Genomic DNA, 19940 nt, shown 5'->3' with positions numbered 1-19940 from the left:
GTTTAGGAAGGCAGAGTCAGGTAGAACCTGAGAAGTCACAAGGCCGACTGGGGGCACTGCTGCATCATGAAGTCTGATGCTCCTCCTCTCTTCCTTGGAGTAGAAGGAACCTGTTCTTGGAGGTTACAGGACCTTGGCATTGGATCTCCTTCTTCAGAGCTAGAAAACTCTCCCAGGGTGCTCCATCCCCAGAGCTCCTCTCTTCCCCACTGGAGGGGCTGATAAACTCCCCTCCCCAACCAGGGGTATCCCCTCCCCATCACTGTACTAGCTTGGTCATCTCTGCCTCTGTGCATTCTTTCACTCTGCCCAGCAATTCATCCCAGCCCCTTAAAATGCCCTCCTCTTTCTCCTTCATCACTCTTTGTGTATCACCAGCTACAACACCCACAGTTAAGCCCCCCTCCTCCAAAAGACCACATTTGGAGCACCCTTGGGACATTTGCATAAACATGAACACCATTATCACCCTCTTGACATCAATATCAAGATATTTATGTTTATAATTCATGTCTTCCCACTAATCTGTAAACTTCTAAAGGGCAAGAATTATTTTTCCCCACTGTCACGGTAAACAGTAAGTACAGCACACAGAACAGTGCACACAGTAGGTGCTTAGTAAATGCTGTTGATGGGTGTTTGAGCACTAGAATAGGAATCCAGAAGTCCGCAAAACTGCATGAGTGTAATTCTGAGGTTACCATGTGCCAGCTAAAACTTACAGGGCAGTCTCTTGGAATTCCACCACATTCCATCTGCCCCTTCCAAAAAAGAAGTGCTATATTTGTCTCCCATCTTCCTATTATAGGGTAGGGGTATTTGGTAGACTGGGTGGAGGCAGGGGGAGTGGAGAGAACCAGAACCTGAGAAGGTCCATTACAGGAGCAAGGCTGTCCTCTGGCCAGGATGCAGCTAAGCTTTCCTTCCTGGGCAAAATTTTGTTGTTTACTTGTGTCTTTAAAAGGATAAAAATGTATGAGTTATTGCACTGGGTTGACCAGAAAGTATTTTGTGACCATTATAATGAGAGCTACATTGTCTTCCCGACCAGGTGGGAGTGAGTGATGGAGGCCTCTGGGCATGTCCCCCTCCTGCTTGGGAAGAGGTGGCAGAGCTGTGGAAACGGCATAGCTCATGTCAGAGTTCCCGAGTGGGGACACAGCCCACTGGTGACACCAAAAGATGCTTTTGGGGTTTTCATGGTCACAGTACTCCATAACACTGCATTAAGTAGTGAGAAAATTATTCCCTTTCCAATTCTACTTCAATTCTTCTGATTAAATAAGGAAAAGGTCTCACTTTGGATACCATCTCTCTAACACTGGTGTATCTTCCTCATTAAGACGCAGAGAGTAGGCCTCAGACACAGAGGCACAGCAGCAAAGTACTTCACCAGGAGGTGATAACACCGCCTTACCTCCATTGCATTTATTATGGTTATCTTCTGTTTATGGCAAATGTTAATGGTTTTCCATTTAAATAAATATATTTAAATATAATAAAGTAGTCAACTTTTTAAAAAAAGAAGTAAATAAAACAGGAGATATACTGCTACAGCAAAGTTTGTGAAGGCAGCAAGGGAGTGATTCAAGTTGGGAAACACTGGTTGAAACAAAAAGACCTTAACTTGGAAAATGGCCACACATTTTTGCAATTTGTCACCACTGTGATTCCGCAGGCCAAGAGCGCCCTGGCCCACGCCCTGCGGTCCTCCCGCCACGACTGTGACCTGCTGCGGGGACAGTATGAGGAGGAGCAGGAAGCCAAGGCCGAGCTGCAGAGGGCGCTGTCCAAGGCCAACAGCGAGGTGGCCCAGTGGAGGACCAAGTACGAGACGGACGCCATCCAGCGCACAGAGGAGCTGGAGGAGGCCAAGCAGGGGCTCCCAGGTTACAGGAAGAGAGACGACCCTAAGACACAAGGGAAGGGACAGAGGACAGACCTTCTCTTCCTCCCCAGGCCTGTGAGTTTTCTTAAACACGCAGACCTGCTCTCCCTGCCCCTCTCCCAGGGTACTTGCCCATGGCGCCTCCTAGGTGACTGCTTTGCCCATTTGGGGATTCTTCAGGTGACACTTACTGTCCAATCATCACACTCTAGGTCTTATCAAGTTCCAGTCCTTCATAGATGGCTCACTTCCCTTCTGATCGGATAATTACTTCTGAAATGGTCCACCTTTGTCAACAACAACAAACCTGGTTCTCTTAGAAAAAAACTGGCCCAGAGGCTCCAAGAAGCAAAGGAAAACACAGAGAATGTGAGCTCCAAGTGTGCTTCCTTGGAGAAAACCAAGCAGAGGCTCCAGGGAGAGGTGGACGACCCGATGCTGGATTTGGAGAGGGCCAAGACCGCCTATGCCTGCTGCACAAGACGTGGAGGAACTTCGATAAGGTCCTTCCCACCGATTGACGGTAGCCGCCATGCAAGACACGTGTGAGATGCACACCTTCGGGGCGGCCCCCAGCATTCTCCCCATCACAGATATATAAAAGCCCCCAGCTGACTCAGCATCACAGGTATGTGACAGTCCCCATCTCTCTCCCCATCACAGGCGTGTGACAGGCCCCAGCTCTCTCACCATCACAGGTGAGTGACAGCCCCCAGCTGTCTCCCCATTAGAGGTATGTAACAGCCCCCAGCTATCTCCACATCATAGGTATGTGATATCCCCAAGCTCTCTCCCCATCACAGGTGTGTGACCGTCCCCAGCTGTCTCCATATCACAGGTGGGTGACAGCCCCCAGCTCTCTCCCCATCACAGGTGAGTGACAGACCCCATCTCTCTCCCCATCACAGGTGAGTGACAGCCGCCAGCTCTCTCACCATCACAGGTGAGTGACAGTCCCCATCTCTCTCCCCTTCACAGGTGTGTGACAGGCCCCAGCTCTCTCCCCATCACAGGTGAGTGACAGCCACCAGCTATCTCCCCATCACAGGTGATTGTAAGCCCACAGCTCTCTCCCCATCACAAGTATGTGACAGCCCCCAGGTGTCTCCACATCACAGGTGCCTGACAGCCCCCAACTCTCTCCCCATCACAGGTATGTTACAGCCCCCACTGTCTCCACATCACAGGTATCTGACAACCACTAGCTGTCTACGCATCACAGGTATGTGTGAGCCCCAGCTCTCTCCCCATAACAGGTGTGTGACGGCCCCCAGCGCTCTCCCCATCACAGGTGTTTGACAGTCCCCATCTCTCTCCCCATCACAGTTGCCTGAAAGCCCCAAACACTCTCCCCATCACAGGTGTGTGACCGTCCCCAGCTGTCTCCATATCACAGGTGTGTGACAGCCCCAACTCTCTCCCCATCACAGGTAAGTGACGGCCCCCAGCTCTCTCCCCATCACAGGTATGTGACAGCCCCCAGCTGTCTCAGCATCACAGGTATGTGACAGCCCCCAGCTTTCTCCCCATCATAGGTGTTTGACATTCCCCAACTCTCTCCCAATCACAGGTATATGACAGGCCCCAGCTGTCTCCCCATTATAGATATGTGACAGCCCCCAGCTGTCTCCACATCACAGGTATGTGGCAACCCCAAGCTCTCTCCCCATCACAGGTATATGACCGTCCCCAGCTGTCTCCATATCACAGGTGCGTGAAAAGGCACAGCTCTCTCTCCTTCACAGGTGGGTGAAAGCCCCTAGCACTCTCCCCATCACAGGTGAGTGACATCCCCCATCTCTCTCCGCATCACAGGTGAGTGACAGCCCCCAGCACCCTTCCCAATCACCGGTATGTGACATCCGCCAGCTCTCTCCCCATCACAGGTGTTTGATAGTCCCCATCTCTCTCCCCATCACAGGTGTGTGACAGCCCCCAGCTCTCTCCCCATCACAGGTGTTTGACAGTCCCCATCTCTCTCCCCATCAAAGGTGTGTGAAAGCCCCCAATTCTCTCCCCATCACAGGTATGTGACAGACCCCAGTATCTCCACATCACAAGTATGTGACAGCCACTAGTTGTCTCCGAATCACAGGTATGTGTGAGCCCCAGCTATCTCCCCATCACAGGTGTTTCACATTCCCCATCTCTCTCCCCTTCACAGGTGTGTGACAGCCTCGAACTCTCTCCCGATCACAGGTGAGTGACAGCCCCCAGCACTCTCCCCATCACAGGTGTGTGACAGCCCCCAGCTCGCTCCCCATCACAGGTGTTTGACAGTCCCCATCTCTCTCCCCATCACAGGTATGTGACAGACCCCAGTATCTCCACATCACAGGTATGTGACAGCCACTAGTTGTCTCCGCATCACAAGTATGTGTGAGCCCCAGCTCTCTCCCCATCACAGGTGTTTGACAGACCCCATCTCTCTCCCCTTCACAGGTGTGTGACAGCCCCCAACTCTCTCCCGATCACAGGTGAGTGACAGCCCCCAGCATTCTCCCCATCACAGGTGTATGACAGTCCCCAACTCTCTCCCCTTCACAGGTGTGTGACAGCCCCCAACTCTCTCCCGATCACAGGTGAGTGACAGCCCCCAGCACTCTCCCCATCACAGGTGTGTGACAGCCCCCAGCTCTCTCCCCATCACAGGTATGTGACAGCCCCCAGCTGTCTCCGCATCACACGGGCCTGACAGCCCCCTACTCTATCCCCATCACAGGAATTTGATAGCCCCCAGCTCTCTCCCCATCACAGGTGAGTGACATACCCCAGCTCTCCCCATGATAGGTATGTGACAACCCAGAGCTATGTCCGCCTCATAGATGCGTGACAGCCCCAACTCTCTCCCCATCACAGGTATATGACAGGCCCCAGCTGTCTCCACATCACAGGTATGTGACAGCCCACAGCTGTCTCCAAATCAGAGGTATGTGACAACCCCAAGCTCTCTCCCCATCACAGGTGTGTGACCCTCCACAGGTGTCTCCATATCACAGGTGCGTGACAACGCCCAGCTATCTCCCTTTCACAGGTGGGTGACAACCCCCAGCTCTCTCCCCTTCACAGATGAGTGACAGCCCCCAGCTCTCTCCCCATCACAGGTACGTGACAGCCCCCAGCACTCTCCCCATCACAGGTATGTGACAGCACCCAGCTCTCTCCCAATCACAGGTATGTGAGATCCCCCAGCTGTCTCCGCATTACAGGTGCCTGACAGCCCCCATCTCTCTCCCCATCACAGGTATATGACAGCCCCCACCTTTCTCCACATCACAGGTATGTGACAGCCTCCAGCTCTCTCCCCATCAGAGATGTTTGACAGTCCCCATCTCTCTCCGCATCACAGGTATGTGACAGCCCCCAGAGCTCCCCCATCACAGGTGAGTGACAGCCCCCAGCTATCTCCACATCACAGTTGTGTGACAGCCCCAAGCTCTCTCCCCATCACAGTTGATTGTAAGCCCCCAGCTCTCTCCCCATCACAGGTATGTGACAGCCCCCAGGTGTCTCCACCTCACAGGTGGCTAACAGCCCGAAACTCCCTCCCCATCACAGGTATGCGACAAACCCCAGCTGTCTCCGCATCACAAGTGCCTGACAGCCCCCAACTCTCTGCCCATCACCGGTGAGTGATAGCCCCCAGCACCCTTCCCAATCACATGTATGTGACAGCCTCCAGCTCTCTCCCCAGCACAGGTATTTGACAGTCCCCATCTCTCTCCCCATCGCAGGTATCTGACAGCCGCCAGCTCTCTCCGCATCTCAGGAGTCTGACAGCCCCCAGCTATCTCCCCATCACAGGTGTTTGACAACCCCCAGCTCTCTGTCCATCGCAGGTGATTGAAAGCCCCCAGCGCTCTCCGCATGAAAGGTATGTGACAGCCCCCACCTCTCTCAGCATCACAGGTGCCTGACAGCCCCCAACTCTCTCCCCACCATAGGTATGTGACAGCCCCCAGCTGTCTCCACATAACAGGTATGGGACAATACCCAGCTCTCTCCCCATCACAGGTGAGTGACAGCCCCCAGCTCTCTCCCCATCCGAGGTATTTGACAGTCCCCAGCTGTCACCGCATCACAGTTGCCTGAAAGCCCCAAACTCTCTCCCCATCACAGGTGTGTGACCGTCCCCCGCTGTCTCCATAACACAGGTGCGTGACAGCCCCAACTCTCTCCCCATCACAGGTAAGGGACGGCCCCCAGATCTCTCCCCATCACAGGTATGTGACAGCCCCCAGCTGTCTCAACATCACAGGTATGTGACAGTCCCCATCTCTCTCCCCATCACAGGTGTGTGACAGCCCCCAACTCTCTCCCAATCACAGGTATGTTAAGGCCTCCAGCTCTCTCCGCATCACAGGTATGTGACAGCACCCAGCTCTCTCCCAATCACAGGTATGTGAGACCCCCCAGCTGTCTCCGCATTACAGGTGCCTGACAGCCCCCATCTCTCTCCCCATCACAGGTATATGACAGCCCCCACCTGTCTCCCCATCACAGGTATATGACAGCCCCCACCTGTCTCCACATCACAGGTATGTGACAGACGCCAGCTCTCTCCCCATCAGAGATGTTTGACAGTCCCCATCTCTCTTCGCATCACAGGTATGTGACAGCCCCCAGATCTCCCCCATCACAGGTGAGTGACAGCCCCCAGCTATTTCCACATCACAGTTGTGTGACAGCCCCAAGCTCTCTCCCCATCACAGTTGATTGTAAGCCCCCAGCTCTCTCCCCATCACAGGTATGTGACAGCCCCCAGGTGTCTCCACCTCACAGGTGCGTGACAGCCCCCAGCACTCTCCCCATCACAGGTATGTGACAGCACCCAGCTCTCTCCCAAACAGATGTATATGAGACCCCCCAGCTCTCTCTGCATTACAGGTGCCTGACAGCCCCCATCTCTCTCCCCATCACAGGTATATGACAGCCCACACCTGTCTCCACATCACAGATATGTGACAGCCTCCAGCTCTCTCCCCATCAGAGATGTTTGACAGTCCCCATCTCTCTCCGCATCACAGGTATGTGACAGCCCCCAGATCTCCCCCATCACAAGTGAGTGACAGCCCCCAGCTATCTCCACATCACAGTTGTGTGACAGCCCCAAGCCCTCTCCCCATCACAGGTATGTGACAGCCCCCAGGTGACTCCACCTCACAGGTGCCTAAGAGCCCGCAACTCTCTCCCCATCACAGGTATGCGACAAACCCCAGCTGTCTCCGCATCACAAGTGCCTGACAGCCCCCAACTCTCTCCCCATGAACGGTGAGTGACAGCCCCCAGCACCCTTCCCAATCACATGTATGTGACAGCCTCCAGCTCTCTCCAGGGCACAGGTATTTGACATTCCCCATCTCTCTCCCCATCATAGGTGTCTGACAGCCCCCAGCTCTCTCCCCATCACAGGTGAGGGACAGCCCCCAGCTCTCTCCCCATCACAGGTGAGTGACAGCCCCCAGCTCTCTCCCCATCGCAGGTATCTGACAGCCGCCAGCTCTCTCCGCATCTCAGGAGTCTGACAGCCCCCAGCTCTCTCCGCATCACAGGTGAGTGATAGCCCCAAGCTCTCTCCACATCACTTTTGTGTGACAGCCACCAGCACTCTCCCCATCACAGGTATGTGACAGCATCCAGCTCTCTCCCTATCACAGGTATGAGAGCGCCCCCACCTTCCTCCGCATTACAGGTGCCGGACAGCTGCCAACTCTTTCCCCATCACAGGTATGTGACAGACCCCAGCTGTCTCCGCATCACAGGTACGGAACAGCCTCCAGCTCTCTCCCCATCAGAGATGTTTTAAAGTCCCCATCTCTCTCCGCATCACACGTATGTGACAGCCCCCAGGTCTCCCCCATCACAGGTGAGAGAGAGCCCCCAGCTATCTCCCCATCACAGGTGTTTGACAACCCCCAGCTCTCTGTCCATCGCAGGTGATTGTAAGCCCCCAGCTCTCTCCGCATGAAAGGTATGTGACAGCCCCCACCTCTCTCAGCATCACAGGTGCCTGACAGCCCCCAACTCTCTCCCCACCATAGGTATGTGACAGCCCCCAGCTGTCTCCACATAACAGGTATGGGACAACCCCCAGCTCTCTCCCCATCACAGGTGAGTGACAGCCCCCAGCTCTCTCCCCATACGAGGTATTTGACAGTGCCCAGCTGTCACCGCATCACAGTTGCCTGAAAGCCCCAAACTCTCTCCCCATCACAGGTGTGTGACCGTCCCCAGCTGTCTCCATAACACAGGTGCGTGACAGCCCCAACTCTCTCCCCATCACAGGTAAGGGACGGCCCCCAGCTCTCTCCCCATCACAGGTATGTGACAGCCCCCAGCTGTCTCAACATCACAGGTGTTTGACAACCCCCAACTCTCTGTCCATCGCAGGTGATTGTAATCCCCCGGCTCTCTCCGCATGAGAGGTATGTGACAGCCCCCACCTCTCTCAGCATCACAGGTGCCTGACAGCCCCCAACTCTCTCCCCACCACAGGTATGTGACAGCCCCCAGCTGTCTCCACGTAACAGGTATTGGACAGCCCCCAGCTCTCTCCCCATCCGAGGTATTTGACAGCCCCCAGCTGTCACCGCATCACAGTTGCCTGAAAGCCCCAAACTCTCTCCCCATCACAGGTGTGTCACCGTCCCCAGCTGTCTCCATAACACAGGTGCGTGACAGCCCCAACACTCTCCCCATCACAGGTAAGTGACGGCCCCCAGCTCTCTCCCCATCACAGGTATGTGACAGCCCCCAGGTGTCTCCACCTCACAGGTGCCTAACAGCCCGCAACTCTCTCCCCATCACAGGTATGCGACAAACCCCAGCTGTCTCCGCATCACAAGTGCCTGACAGCCCCCAACTCTCTCCCCATCACCGGTGAGTGACAGCCCCCAGCACCCTTCCCAATCACATATATGTGACAGCCTCCAGCTCTCTCCCCAGCACAGGTATTGACAGTCCCCATCTCTCTCCCCATCACAGGTGTCTGACAGCTGCCAGCTCTCTCCCCATCACAGGTGAGTGACAGCCCCCAGCTCTCTCCCCATCACAGGTGTGTAACAGCCCCCAGATCTCTCCCCATCACAGGTGAGTGACAGCCCCCAACTCTCTCCCCATCACAGGTATGTGACAGCCCCCAGCTGTCTCCGCATCACAGGGGCCTGACAGCCCCCAACTCTCTCCCCATCACAGGTATGTGATAGCCCCCAGCTCTCTCCCCATCACAGGTGAGTGACAGCCCCCAGCTCTCTCCCCATCAGAGGTGTTTGACAGTTCCCAGCTGTCACCGCATCACAGTTGCCTGAAAGCTCCAACCTCTCTCCCCATTACAGGTGTGTGACAGTCCCTATCTGTCTCCATATCACAGGTGCGTGACAGCCCCAACTCTCTCCCCATCACAGGTAAGTGACGGCCCCCAGCTCTCTCCCCATCACAGGTATGTGACAGCCCCCAGCTGTCTCAGCATCACAGGTATGTGACAGTCCCCATCTCTCTCCCCATCACAGGTGTGTGACAGCCCCCAGCTCTCTCCCAATCACAGGTATGTTACGGCCACCAGCTCTCTCCTCAACACAGGTATGTGACAGCCCCCAGCTTTCTCCCCATCATAGGTGTGTGACAGTCCCCAACTCTCTCCCAATCACAGGTATATGACAGGCCCCAGCTGTCTCCACATCACAGGTATGTGACAGCCCCCAGCTGTCTCCCCATTATAGGTATGTGACAGCCCCCAGCTGTCTCCACTTCAGAGGTATGTGACAACCCCAAGCTCTCTCCCCATCACAGGTGTTTGATAGTCCCCATCTCTCTCCTCATCACAGATGTGTGACAGCCCCCAGGTCTCTCCCCATCACAGGTGCGTGACAGCCCCCAGCACTCTCCCCATCACAGGTATGTGACAGCACCCAGCTCTCTCCCAAACAGATGTATATGAGACCCCCCAGCTCTCTCTGCATTACAGGTGCCTGACAGCCCCCATCTCTCTCCCCATCACAGGTATATGACGGCCCACACCTGTCTCCACATCACAGGTATGTGACAGCCTCCAGCTCTCTCCCCATCAGAGATGTTTGACAGTCCCCATCTCTCTCCTCATCACAGGTATGTGACAGCCCCCAGATCTCCCCCATCACAAGTGAGTGACAGCCCCCAGCTATCTCCACATCACAGTTGTGTGACAGCCCCAAGCCCTCTCCCCATCACAGGTATGTGACAGCCCCCAGGTGTCTCCACCTCACAGGTGCCTAAGAGCCCGCAACTCTCTCCCCATCACAGGTATGCGACAAACCCCAGCTGTCTCCGCATCACAAGTGCCTGACAGCCCCCAACTCTCTCCCCATGAACGGTGAGTGACAGCCCCCAGGACCCTTCCCAATCACATGTATGTGACAGCCTCCAGCTCTCTCCAGGGCACAGGTATTTGACATTCCCCATCTCTCTCCCCATCACAGGTGTCTGACAGCCCCCAGCTCTCTCCCCATCACAGGTGAGTGACAGCCCCCAGCTCTCTCCCCATCGCAGGTATCTGACAGCCGCCAGCTCTCTCCGCATCTCAGGAGTCTGACAGCCCCCAGCTATCTCCCCATCACAGGTGTTTGACAACCCCCAGCTCTCTGTCCATCGCAGGTGATTGAAAGCCCCCAGCGCTCTCCGCATGAAAGGTATGTGACAGCCCCCACCTCTCTCAGCATCACAGGTGCCTGACAGCCCCCAACTCTCTCCCCACCATAGGTATGTGACAGCCCCCAGCTGTCTCCACATAACAGGTATGGGACAATACCCAGCTCTCTCCCCATCACAGGTGAGTGACAGCCCCCAGCTCTCTCCCTATCCGAGGTATTTGACAGTCCCCAGCTGTCACCGCATCACAGTTGCCTGAAAGCCCCAAACTCTCTCCCCATCACAGGTGTGTGACCGTCCCCCGCTGTCTCCATAACACAGGTGCGTGACAGCCCCAACTCTCTCCCCATCACAGGTAAGGGACGGCCCCCAGATCTCTCCCCATCACAGGTATGTGACAGCCCCCAGCTGTCTCAACATCACAGGTATGTGACAGTCCCCATCTCTCTCCCCATCACAGGTGTGTGACAGCCCCCAACTCTCTCCCAATCACAGGTATGTTAAGGCCTCCAGCTCTCTCCGCATCACAGGTATGTGACAGCACCCAGCTCTCTCCCAATCACAGGTATGTGAGACCCCCCAGCTGTCTCCGCATTACAGGTGCCTGACAGCCCCCATCTCTCTCCCCATCACAGGTATATGACAGCCCCCACCTGTCTCCCCATCACAGGTATATGACAGCCCCCACCTGTCTCCACATCACAGGTATGTGACAGACTCCAGCTCTCTCCCCATCAGAGATGTTTGACAGTCCCCATCTCTCTTCGCATCACAGGTATGTGACAGCCCCCAGATCTCCCCCATCACAGGTGAGTGACAGCCCCCAGCTATTTCCACATCACAGTTGTGTGACAGCCCCAAGCTCTCTCCCCATCACAGTTGATTGTAAGCCCCCAGCTCTCTCCCCATCACAGGTATGTGACAGCCCCCAGGTGTCTCCACCTCACAGGTGCGTGACAGCCCCCAGCACTCTCCCCATCACAGGTATGTGACAGCACCCAGCTCTCTCCCAAACAGATGTATATGAGACCCCCCAGCTCTCTCTGCATTACAGGTGCCTGACAGCCCCCATCTCTCTCCCCATCACAGGTATATGACAGCCCACACCTGTCTCCACATCACAGATATGTGACAGCCTCCAGCTCTCTCCCCATCAGAGATGTTTGACAGTCCCCATCTCTCTCCGCATCACAGGTATGTGACAGCCCCCAGATCTCCCCCATCACAAGTGAGTGACAGCCCCCAGCTATCTCCACATCACAGTTGTGTGACAGCCCCAAGCCCTCTCCCCATCACAGGTATGTGACAGCCCCCAGGTGACTCCACCTCACAGGTGCCTAAGAGCCCGCAACTCTCTCCCCATCACAGGTATGCGACAAACCCCAGCTGTCTCCGCATCACAAGTGCCTGACAGCCCCCAACTCTCTCCCCATGAACGGTGAGTGACAGCCCCCAGCACCCTTCCCAATCACATGTATGTGACAGCCTCCAGCTCTCTCCAGGGCACAGGTATTTGACATTCCCCATCTCTCTCCCCATCATAGGTGTCTGACAGCCCCCAGCTCTCTCCCCATCACAGGTGAGGGACAGCCCCCAGCTCTCTCCCCATCACAGGTGAGTGACAGCCCCCAGCTCTCTCCCCATCGCAGGTATCTGACAGCCGCCAGCTCTCTCCGCATCTCAGGAGTCTGACAGCCCCCAGCTCTCTCCGCATCACAGGTGAGTGATAGCCCCAAGCTCTCTCCACATCACTTTTGTGTGACAGCCACCAGCACTCTCCCCATCACAGGTATGTGACAGCATCCAGCTCTCTCCCTATCACAGGTATGAGAGCGCCCCCACCTTCCTCCGCATTACAGGTGCCGGACAGCTGCCAACTCTTTCCCCATCACAGGTATGTGACAGACCCCAGCTGTCTCCGCATCACAGGTACGGAACAGCCTCCAGCTCTCTCCCCATCAGAGATGTTTTAAAGTCCCCATCTCTCTCCGCATCACACGTATGTGACAGCCCCCAGGTCTCCCCCATCACAGGTGAGAGAGAGCCCCCAGCTATCTCCCCATCACAGGTGTTTGACAACCCCCAGCTCTCTGTCCATCGCAGGTGATTGTAAGCCCCCAGCTCTCTCCGCATGAAAGGTATGTGACAGCCCCCACCTCTCTCAGCATCACAGGTGCCTGACAGCCCCCAACTCTCTCCCCACCATAGGTATGTGACAGCCCCCAGCTGTCTCCACATAACAGGTATGGGACAACCCCCAGCTCTCTCCCCATCACAGGTGAGTGACAGCCCCCAGCTCTCTCCCCATACGAGGTATTTGACAGTGCCCAGCTGTCACCGCATCACAGTTGCCTGAAAGCCCCAAACTCTCTCCCCATCACAGGTGTGTGACCGTCCCCAGCTGTCTCCATAACACAGGTGCGTGACAGCCCCAACTCTCTCCCCATCACAGGTAAGGGACGGCCCCCAGCTCTCTCCCCATCACAGGTATGTGACAGCCCCCAGCTGTCTCAACATCACAGGTGTTTGACAACCCCCAACTCTCTGTCCATCGCAGGTGATTGTAATCCCCCGGCTCTCTCCGCATGAGAGGTATGTGACAGCCCCCACCTCTCTCAGCATCACAGGTGCCTGACAGCCCCCAACTCTCTCCCCACCACAGGTATGTGACAGCCCCCAGCTGTCTCCACGTAACAGGTATTGGACAGCCCCCAGCTCTCTCCCCATCCGAGGTATTTGACAGCCCCCAGCTGTCACCGCATCACAGTTGCCTGAAAGCCCCAAACTCTCTCCCCATCACAGGTGTGTCACCGTCCCCAGCTGTCTCCATAACACAGGTGCGTGACAGCCCCAACACTCTCCCCATCACAGGTAAGTGACGGCCCCCAGCTCTCTCCCCATCACAGGTATGTGACAGCCCCCAGGTGTCTCAGCATCACAGGTATGTGACAGCCCCCATCTCTCTCCACTTCACAGGTATGTGACAGCCCCCAGCTTTCTCCCCATCATAGGTGTTTGACAGTCCCCAACTCTCTCCCAATCACAGGTATATGACAGGCCCGAGGTGTCTCCACATCACAGGTATGTAACAGCCCCCAGCTCTCTCCCCATTATAGGTATGTGACAGCCCCCAGCTGTATCCACATCACAGGTATGTGACAACCCCAAGCTCTCTCCCCATCACAGGTATGTGACCGTCCCCAGCTGTCTCCATATCACAGGTACGTGACAACGCACAGCTCTCTCCCCTTCACAGGTGGGTGAAAGCCCCGAGCTCTCTCCCCATCACAGGTGAGTGACATCCCCCATCTCTCTCCGCATCACAGGTGAGTGACAGCACTCAGCACCCTTCCCAATCACCGGTATGTGACAGCCCCCAGCTCTCTCCCCATCACAGGTGTTTGATAGTCCCCATCTCTCTCCCCATCATAGATGTGTGACAGCCCCCAGCTCTCTCCCCATCACAGGTGCGTGAGAGCCCCCAGCACTCTCCCCATCACAGGTATGTGACAGCACCCAACTCTCTCCCAATCACAGGTATGTGAGACCCCCCAGCTGTCTCCGCATTACAGGTGCCTGACAGCCCCAATCTCTCTCCCCTTCACAGGTATATGACAGCCCCCACCTGTCTCCACATCACAGGTATGTGACAGCCTCCAGCTCTCTCCCCATCAGAGATGTTTGACAGTCCCCACCTCTCTCCGCATCACAGGTATGTGACAGCCCCCAGATCTCCCCCATCACAGGTGAGTGACAGCCCCCAGCTATCTCCACATCACAGTTGTGTAACAGCCCCAAGCTCTCTCCCCATCACAGGTATGTGACAGCCCCCAGGTGTCTCCACCTCACAGGTGCCTGACAGCCCGCAACTCTCTCCCCATCACAGGTATGCGAAAAACCCCACCTGTCTCCGCATCACAAGTGCCTGACAGCCCACAGCTCTCTCCCCATCACCGGTGAGTGACAGCCCCCAGCACCCTTCCCAATCACATGTATGTGACAGCCTCCAGCTCTCTCCCCAGCACAGGTATTTGACATTCCCCATCTCTCTCCCCATCATAGGTGTCTGACAGCCCCCAGCTCTCTCCCCAGCACAGGTGTTTGACAGCCCCCAAATCTCTCCCCATCACAGGTATGTGACAGACCCCAGTATCTCCACATCACAGGTATGTGACAGCCACTAGTTGTCTCTGCATCACAAGTATGTGTGAGCCCCAGCTCTCTCCCCATCACAGGTGTTTAGCAGTCCCCATCTTTCTCCCCTTCACAGGTGTGTGACAGCCCCCAACTCTCTCCCGATCTCAGGTGAGTGACAGCCCCCAGCATTCTCCCCATCACAGGTGTTTGACAGTCCCCATCTCTCTCCCCTTCACAGGTGTGTGACAGCCCCCAACTGTCTCCCGATCACAGGTGAGTGACAGCCCCCAGCACTCTCCCCATCACAGGTGTGTGACAGCCCCCAGCTCTCTCCAAATCACAGGTGAGAGACAGACCCCAACTCTCTCCCCATCACAGGTATGTGATAGCGCCCAGCTCTCGCCCCATCACAGGTGAGTGACAGACCCCAGCTCTCCCCATGATAGGTATGTGACAACCCACAGCTATGTCCGCCTCATAGGTGCGTGACAGCCCCAACTCTCTCCCCATCACAGGTATATGACAGGCCCCAACTGTCTCCACATCACAGGTATGTGACAGACCACAGCTCTCTCCCCATTATAGGTATGTGACAGCCCCCAGCTATCTCCACATCACAGGTATGTGACAACCCCAAGCTCTCTCCCCATCACAGGTATGTGACCGTCCCCAGCTGTCTCCATATCACAGGTGCGTGACAACGTACAGCTCTCTCCCCTTCACAGGTGGCTGAAAGCCCCGAGCTCTCTCCCCATCACAGGTGAGTGACATCCCCCATCTCTCTCCACATCACAGGTGAGTGACAGCCCCCAGCACCCTTCCCAATCACCGGTATGTGACAGCCCCCAGCTCTCTCCCCATCACAGGTGCGTGGCAGCCCCCAGCACTCTCCCCATCACAGGTATGTGACAGCACCCAGCTCTCTCCCAATCACAGGTATGTGACAACCCCATGCTCTCTCCCCATCACAGGTGTGTGACCGTCCACAGGTGTCTGCATATAACACGTGCGTGATAACTACCAGCTATCTCTCTTTCACAGGTGGGTGACAGCCCCCAGCTCTCTCCCTTTCACAGATGAGTGACAGCCGCCATCTCTCGCCCCATTACAGGTGAGTGACAGCCCCCAGCTCTCTTCACATCACAGGTGAGTGACAGCCCCCAGCTCTCTCCCCATCACAGGTATCTGACAGCCCCCAGCTCTCTCCGCATCACAGGAGTCTGACAGCCCCCAGCTCTCTCCCCATCACAGGTATGTGACAGCCCCCAGCTGTCTCCGTATCGCAGGTATGGGACAGCCTCCAGCTCTCTCCCCATCAGAGATGTTTTAAAGTCCCCATCTCTCTCCGCATCACATGTATGTGACAGCCCCCAGGTCTCCCCCATCACAGGTGAGTGATAGCCCCCAGCTATCTCCCCATCACAGGTGTTTGACAACCCCCAGCTCTCTGTCCATCGCAGGTGATTGTAATCCCCCGGCTTTCTCCGCATGAGAGGTATGTGACAGCCCCCACCTCTCTCAGCATCACAGGTGCCTGACAGCCCCCAACTCTCTCCCCACCATAGGTATGTGACAACCCCCAGCTGTCTCCACGTAACAGGTATGGGACAGCCCCCAGCTCTCTCCCCATCCGAGGTATTTGACAGTCCCCAGCTGTCACCGCATCACAGTTGCCTGAAAGCCCCAAACTCTCTCCCCATCACAGGTGTGTCACCGTCCCCAGCTGTCTCCATAACACAGGTGCGTGACAGCCCCAACACTCTCCCCATCACAGGTAAGTGACGGCCCCCAGCTCTCTCCCCATCACAGGTATGTGACAGCCCCCAGGTGTCTCAGCATCACAGGTATGTGACAGCCCCCATCTCTCTCTGCTTCACAGGTATGTGACAGCCCCCAGCTTTCTCCCCATCATAGGTGTTTGACAGTCCCCAACTCTCTCCCAATCACAGGTATATGACAGGCCCGAGGTGTCTCCACATCACAGGTATGTAACAGCCCCCAGCTCTCTCCCCATTATAGGTATGTGACCGTCCCCAGCTGTCTCCATATCACAGGTACGTGACAACGCACAGCTCTCTCCCCTTCACAGGTGGGTGAAAGCCCCGAGCTCTGTCCCCATCACAGGTGAGTGACATCCCCCATCTCTCTCGGCATCACAGGTGAGTGACAGCCCTCAGCACCCTTCCCAATCACCGGTATGTGACAGCCCCCAGCTCTCTCCCCATCACAGGTGTTTGACAGTCCCCATCTCTCTCCCCATCACAGATGTGTGACAGCCCCCAGCTCTCTCCCCATCACAGGTGAGTGACAGCGCCCAACTCTCTCCCCATCACAGGTATGTGATAGCCCCCAGCTCTCTCCCCATCACAGGTGAGTGACAGACCCCACCTCTCCCCATGATAGGTTTGTGACAACCCACAGCTAGGTCCGCATCATAGGGGCGTGACAGCCCCGACTCTCTCCCCATCACAGGTATATGACAGGCCCCAGGTGTGTCCACATCACAGATATGTGACAGCCCACAGCTCTCTCCCCATTATAGGTATGTGACATCCCCCAGCTGTCTCCAAATCATAGGTATGTGACAACCCCAAGCTCTCTCCCCATCACAAGTGTGTGACCGTCCACAGGTGTCTCCATATCACAGCTGCGTGACAACACCCAGCTATCTCCCTTTCACAGGTGGGTGACAGCCCCCAGCTCTCTCCCTTCACAGATGAGAGACAGCCGCCATCTCTCTCCCCATTACAGGTGAGTGACAGCCCCCATCTCTCTTCACATCACAGGTGAGTGACATCCCCCAGCTCTCTCCCCATCGCAGGTATCTGAGAGCCCCCAGCTCTCTCCGCATCACAGGAGTCTGACAGCCCCCAGCTCTCTCCCCATCACAGGTGAGTGATGGACCCAAGCTCTCTCCACATCACTTTTGTGTGACAGCCACCAGCACTCTCCCCATCACAGGTATGTGACAGCACCCAGCTCTCTCCCTATCACAGATATGTGAGCGCCCCCACCTTCCTCCGCATTACAGGTGCCTGACAACTGCCAACTCTCTCCCCATCACAGGTATGTGACAGCCCCCAGCTGTCTCCGCATCACAGGTATGGGACAGCCTACAGCTCTCTCCCCATCAGAGATGTTTTAAAGTCCCCATCTCTCTCCGCATCACACGTATGTGACAGCCCCCAGGTCTCCCCCATCACAGGTGAGTGATAGCCCCCAGCTATCTCCCCATCACAGGTGATTGACAACCCCCAGCTCTCTGTCCATCGCAGGAGATTGTAAGCCCCCAGCTCTCTCCGCATGACAGGTATGTGACAGCCCCCACCTCTCTCAGCATCACAGGTGCCTGACAGCCCCCAACTCTCTCCCCACCATAGGTATGTGACAACCCCCAGCTGTCTCCACATAACAGGTATGGGACAACCCCCAGCTCTCTCCCCATCACAGGTGAGTGACAGCCCCCAGCTCTCTCCCCATCAGAGGTATTTGACAGTCCCCAGCTGTCACCGCATCACAGTTTCCTGAAAGCCCCAAACTCTCTCCTCATCACAGGTGTGTGACCGTCCCCAGCTGTCTCCACATCACAGGTGTGTGACAGCCCCAACTCTCTCCCCATCAGAGGTAAGTGAAGGCCCCCAGCTCTCTCCCCATCACAGGTATGTGACAGCCCCCAGCTGTCTCAGCATCACAGGTATGTGACAGTCCCCATCTCTCTCCCCATCACAGGTGTGTGACAGCCCCCAACTCTCTCCCAATCACAGGTATGTTAAGGCCCCCAGCTCTCTCCGCATCACAGATATGTGACAGCCCCCAGCTTTCTCCCCATCATAGGTGTTTGACCGTCCCCAACTCTCTCCCAATCACAGGTATATGACAGGCCCCAGCTGTCTCCACATCACAGGTATGTGACAGCCCCCAGCTGTCTCCCCATTATAGGTATGTGACAGCCCCCAGCTGTCTCCACATTCCAGGTATGTGACAACCCCATGCTCTCTCCCCATCACAGGTATGTGACCGTCCCCAGCTGTCTCCATATCACAGGTGCGTGACAACGCACAGCTCTCTCCCCTTCACAGGTGGGTGAAAGCCCCTAGCTCTCTCCCCATCACAGGTGAGTGACATCCCCCATCTCTCTCCGCATCACAGGTGAGTGACAGCCCCCAGCACCCTTCCCAATCACCGGTATGTGACAGCCCCCAGCTCTCTCCCCATCACAGGTGTTTGATAGTCCCCATCTCTCTCCCCATCACAGATGTGTGACAGCCCCCAGCTCTCTCCCCATCACAGGTGAGTGACAGCGCCCAACTCTCTCCCCATCACAGGTATGTGATAGCCCCCAGCTCTCTCCCCATCACAGGTGAGTGAGAGACCCCACCTCTCCCCATGATAGGTTTGTGACAACCCACAGCTAGGTCCGCATCATAGGTGCGTGACAGCCCCGACTCTCTCCCCATCACAGGTATATGACAGGCCCCAGGTGTGTCCACATCACAGATATGTGACAGCCCACAGCTCTCTCCCCATTATAGGTATGTGACATCCCCCAGCTGTCTCCAAATCATAGGTATGTGACAACCCCAAGCTCTCTCCCCATCACAAGTGTGTGACCGTCCACAGGTGTCTCCATATCACAGCTGCGTGACAACACCCAGCTATCTCCCTTTCACAGGTGGGTGACAGCCCCCAGCTCTCTCCCTTCACAGATGAGAGACAGCCGCCATCTCTCTCCCCATTACAGGTGAGTGACAGCCCCCATCTCTCTTCACATCACAGGTGAGTGACATCCCCCAGCTCTCTCCCCATCGCAGGTATCTGAGAGCCCCCAGCTCTCTCCGCATCACAGGAGTCTGACAGCCCCCAGCTCTCTCCCCATCACAGGTGAGTGATGGACCCAAGCTCTCTCCACATCACTTTTGTGTGACAGCCACCAGCACTCTCCCCATCACAGGTATGTGACAGCACCCAGCTCTCTCCCTATCACAGATATGTGAGCGCCCCCACCTTCCTCCGCATTACAGGTGCCTGACAACTGCCAACTCTCTCCCCATCACAGGTATGTGACAGCCCCCAGCTGTCTCCGCATCACAGGTATGGGACAGCCTACAGCTCTCTCCCCATCAGAGATGTTTTAAAGTCCCCATCTCTCTCCGCATCACACGTATGTGACAGCCCCCAGGTCTCCCCCATCACAGGTGAGTGATAGCCCCCAGCTATCTCCCCGTCACAGGTGTTTGACAACCCCCAGCTCTCTGTCCATCGCAGGAGATTGTAAGCCCCCAGCTCTCTCCGC

The 19940-nt window shown here is 56.1% G+C and overlaps 2 protein-coding genes across 2 annotated transcripts in view; one reads left to right on the top strand and one right to left on the bottom strand.

Moving 5' to 3' along the window:
* Positions 1 to 19940, top strand: part of LOC132354585 (myosin-13-like) — a 77246-nt gene that overhangs the window by 35913 nt on the left and 21393 nt on the right. Inside the window, 3 exon segments of the mRNA XM_059906446.1 lie at positions 1679 to 1875; positions 2209 to 2357; positions 2360 to 2516. Coding sequence (XP_059762429.1) covers positions 1679 to 1875; positions 2209 to 2357; positions 2360 to 2516 — 503 coding nt within the window.
* LOC132355247 (uncharacterized) overlaps positions 1 to 19940 on the bottom strand; it is a 296430-nt gene that overhangs the window by 257040 nt on the left and 19450 nt on the right. The window lies entirely within an intron of this gene.

Source organism: Balaenoptera ricei, chromosome 20 (genome assembly GCF_028023285.1).
Source record: "Balaenoptera ricei isolate mBalRic1 chromosome 20, mBalRic1.hap2, whole genome shotgun sequence".
Taxonomy (NCBI): domain Eukaryota; kingdom Metazoa; phylum Chordata; class Mammalia; order Artiodactyla; family Balaenopteridae; genus Balaenoptera; species Balaenoptera ricei.
This window is presented reverse-complemented; position numbering and strand designations above follow the sequence as displayed.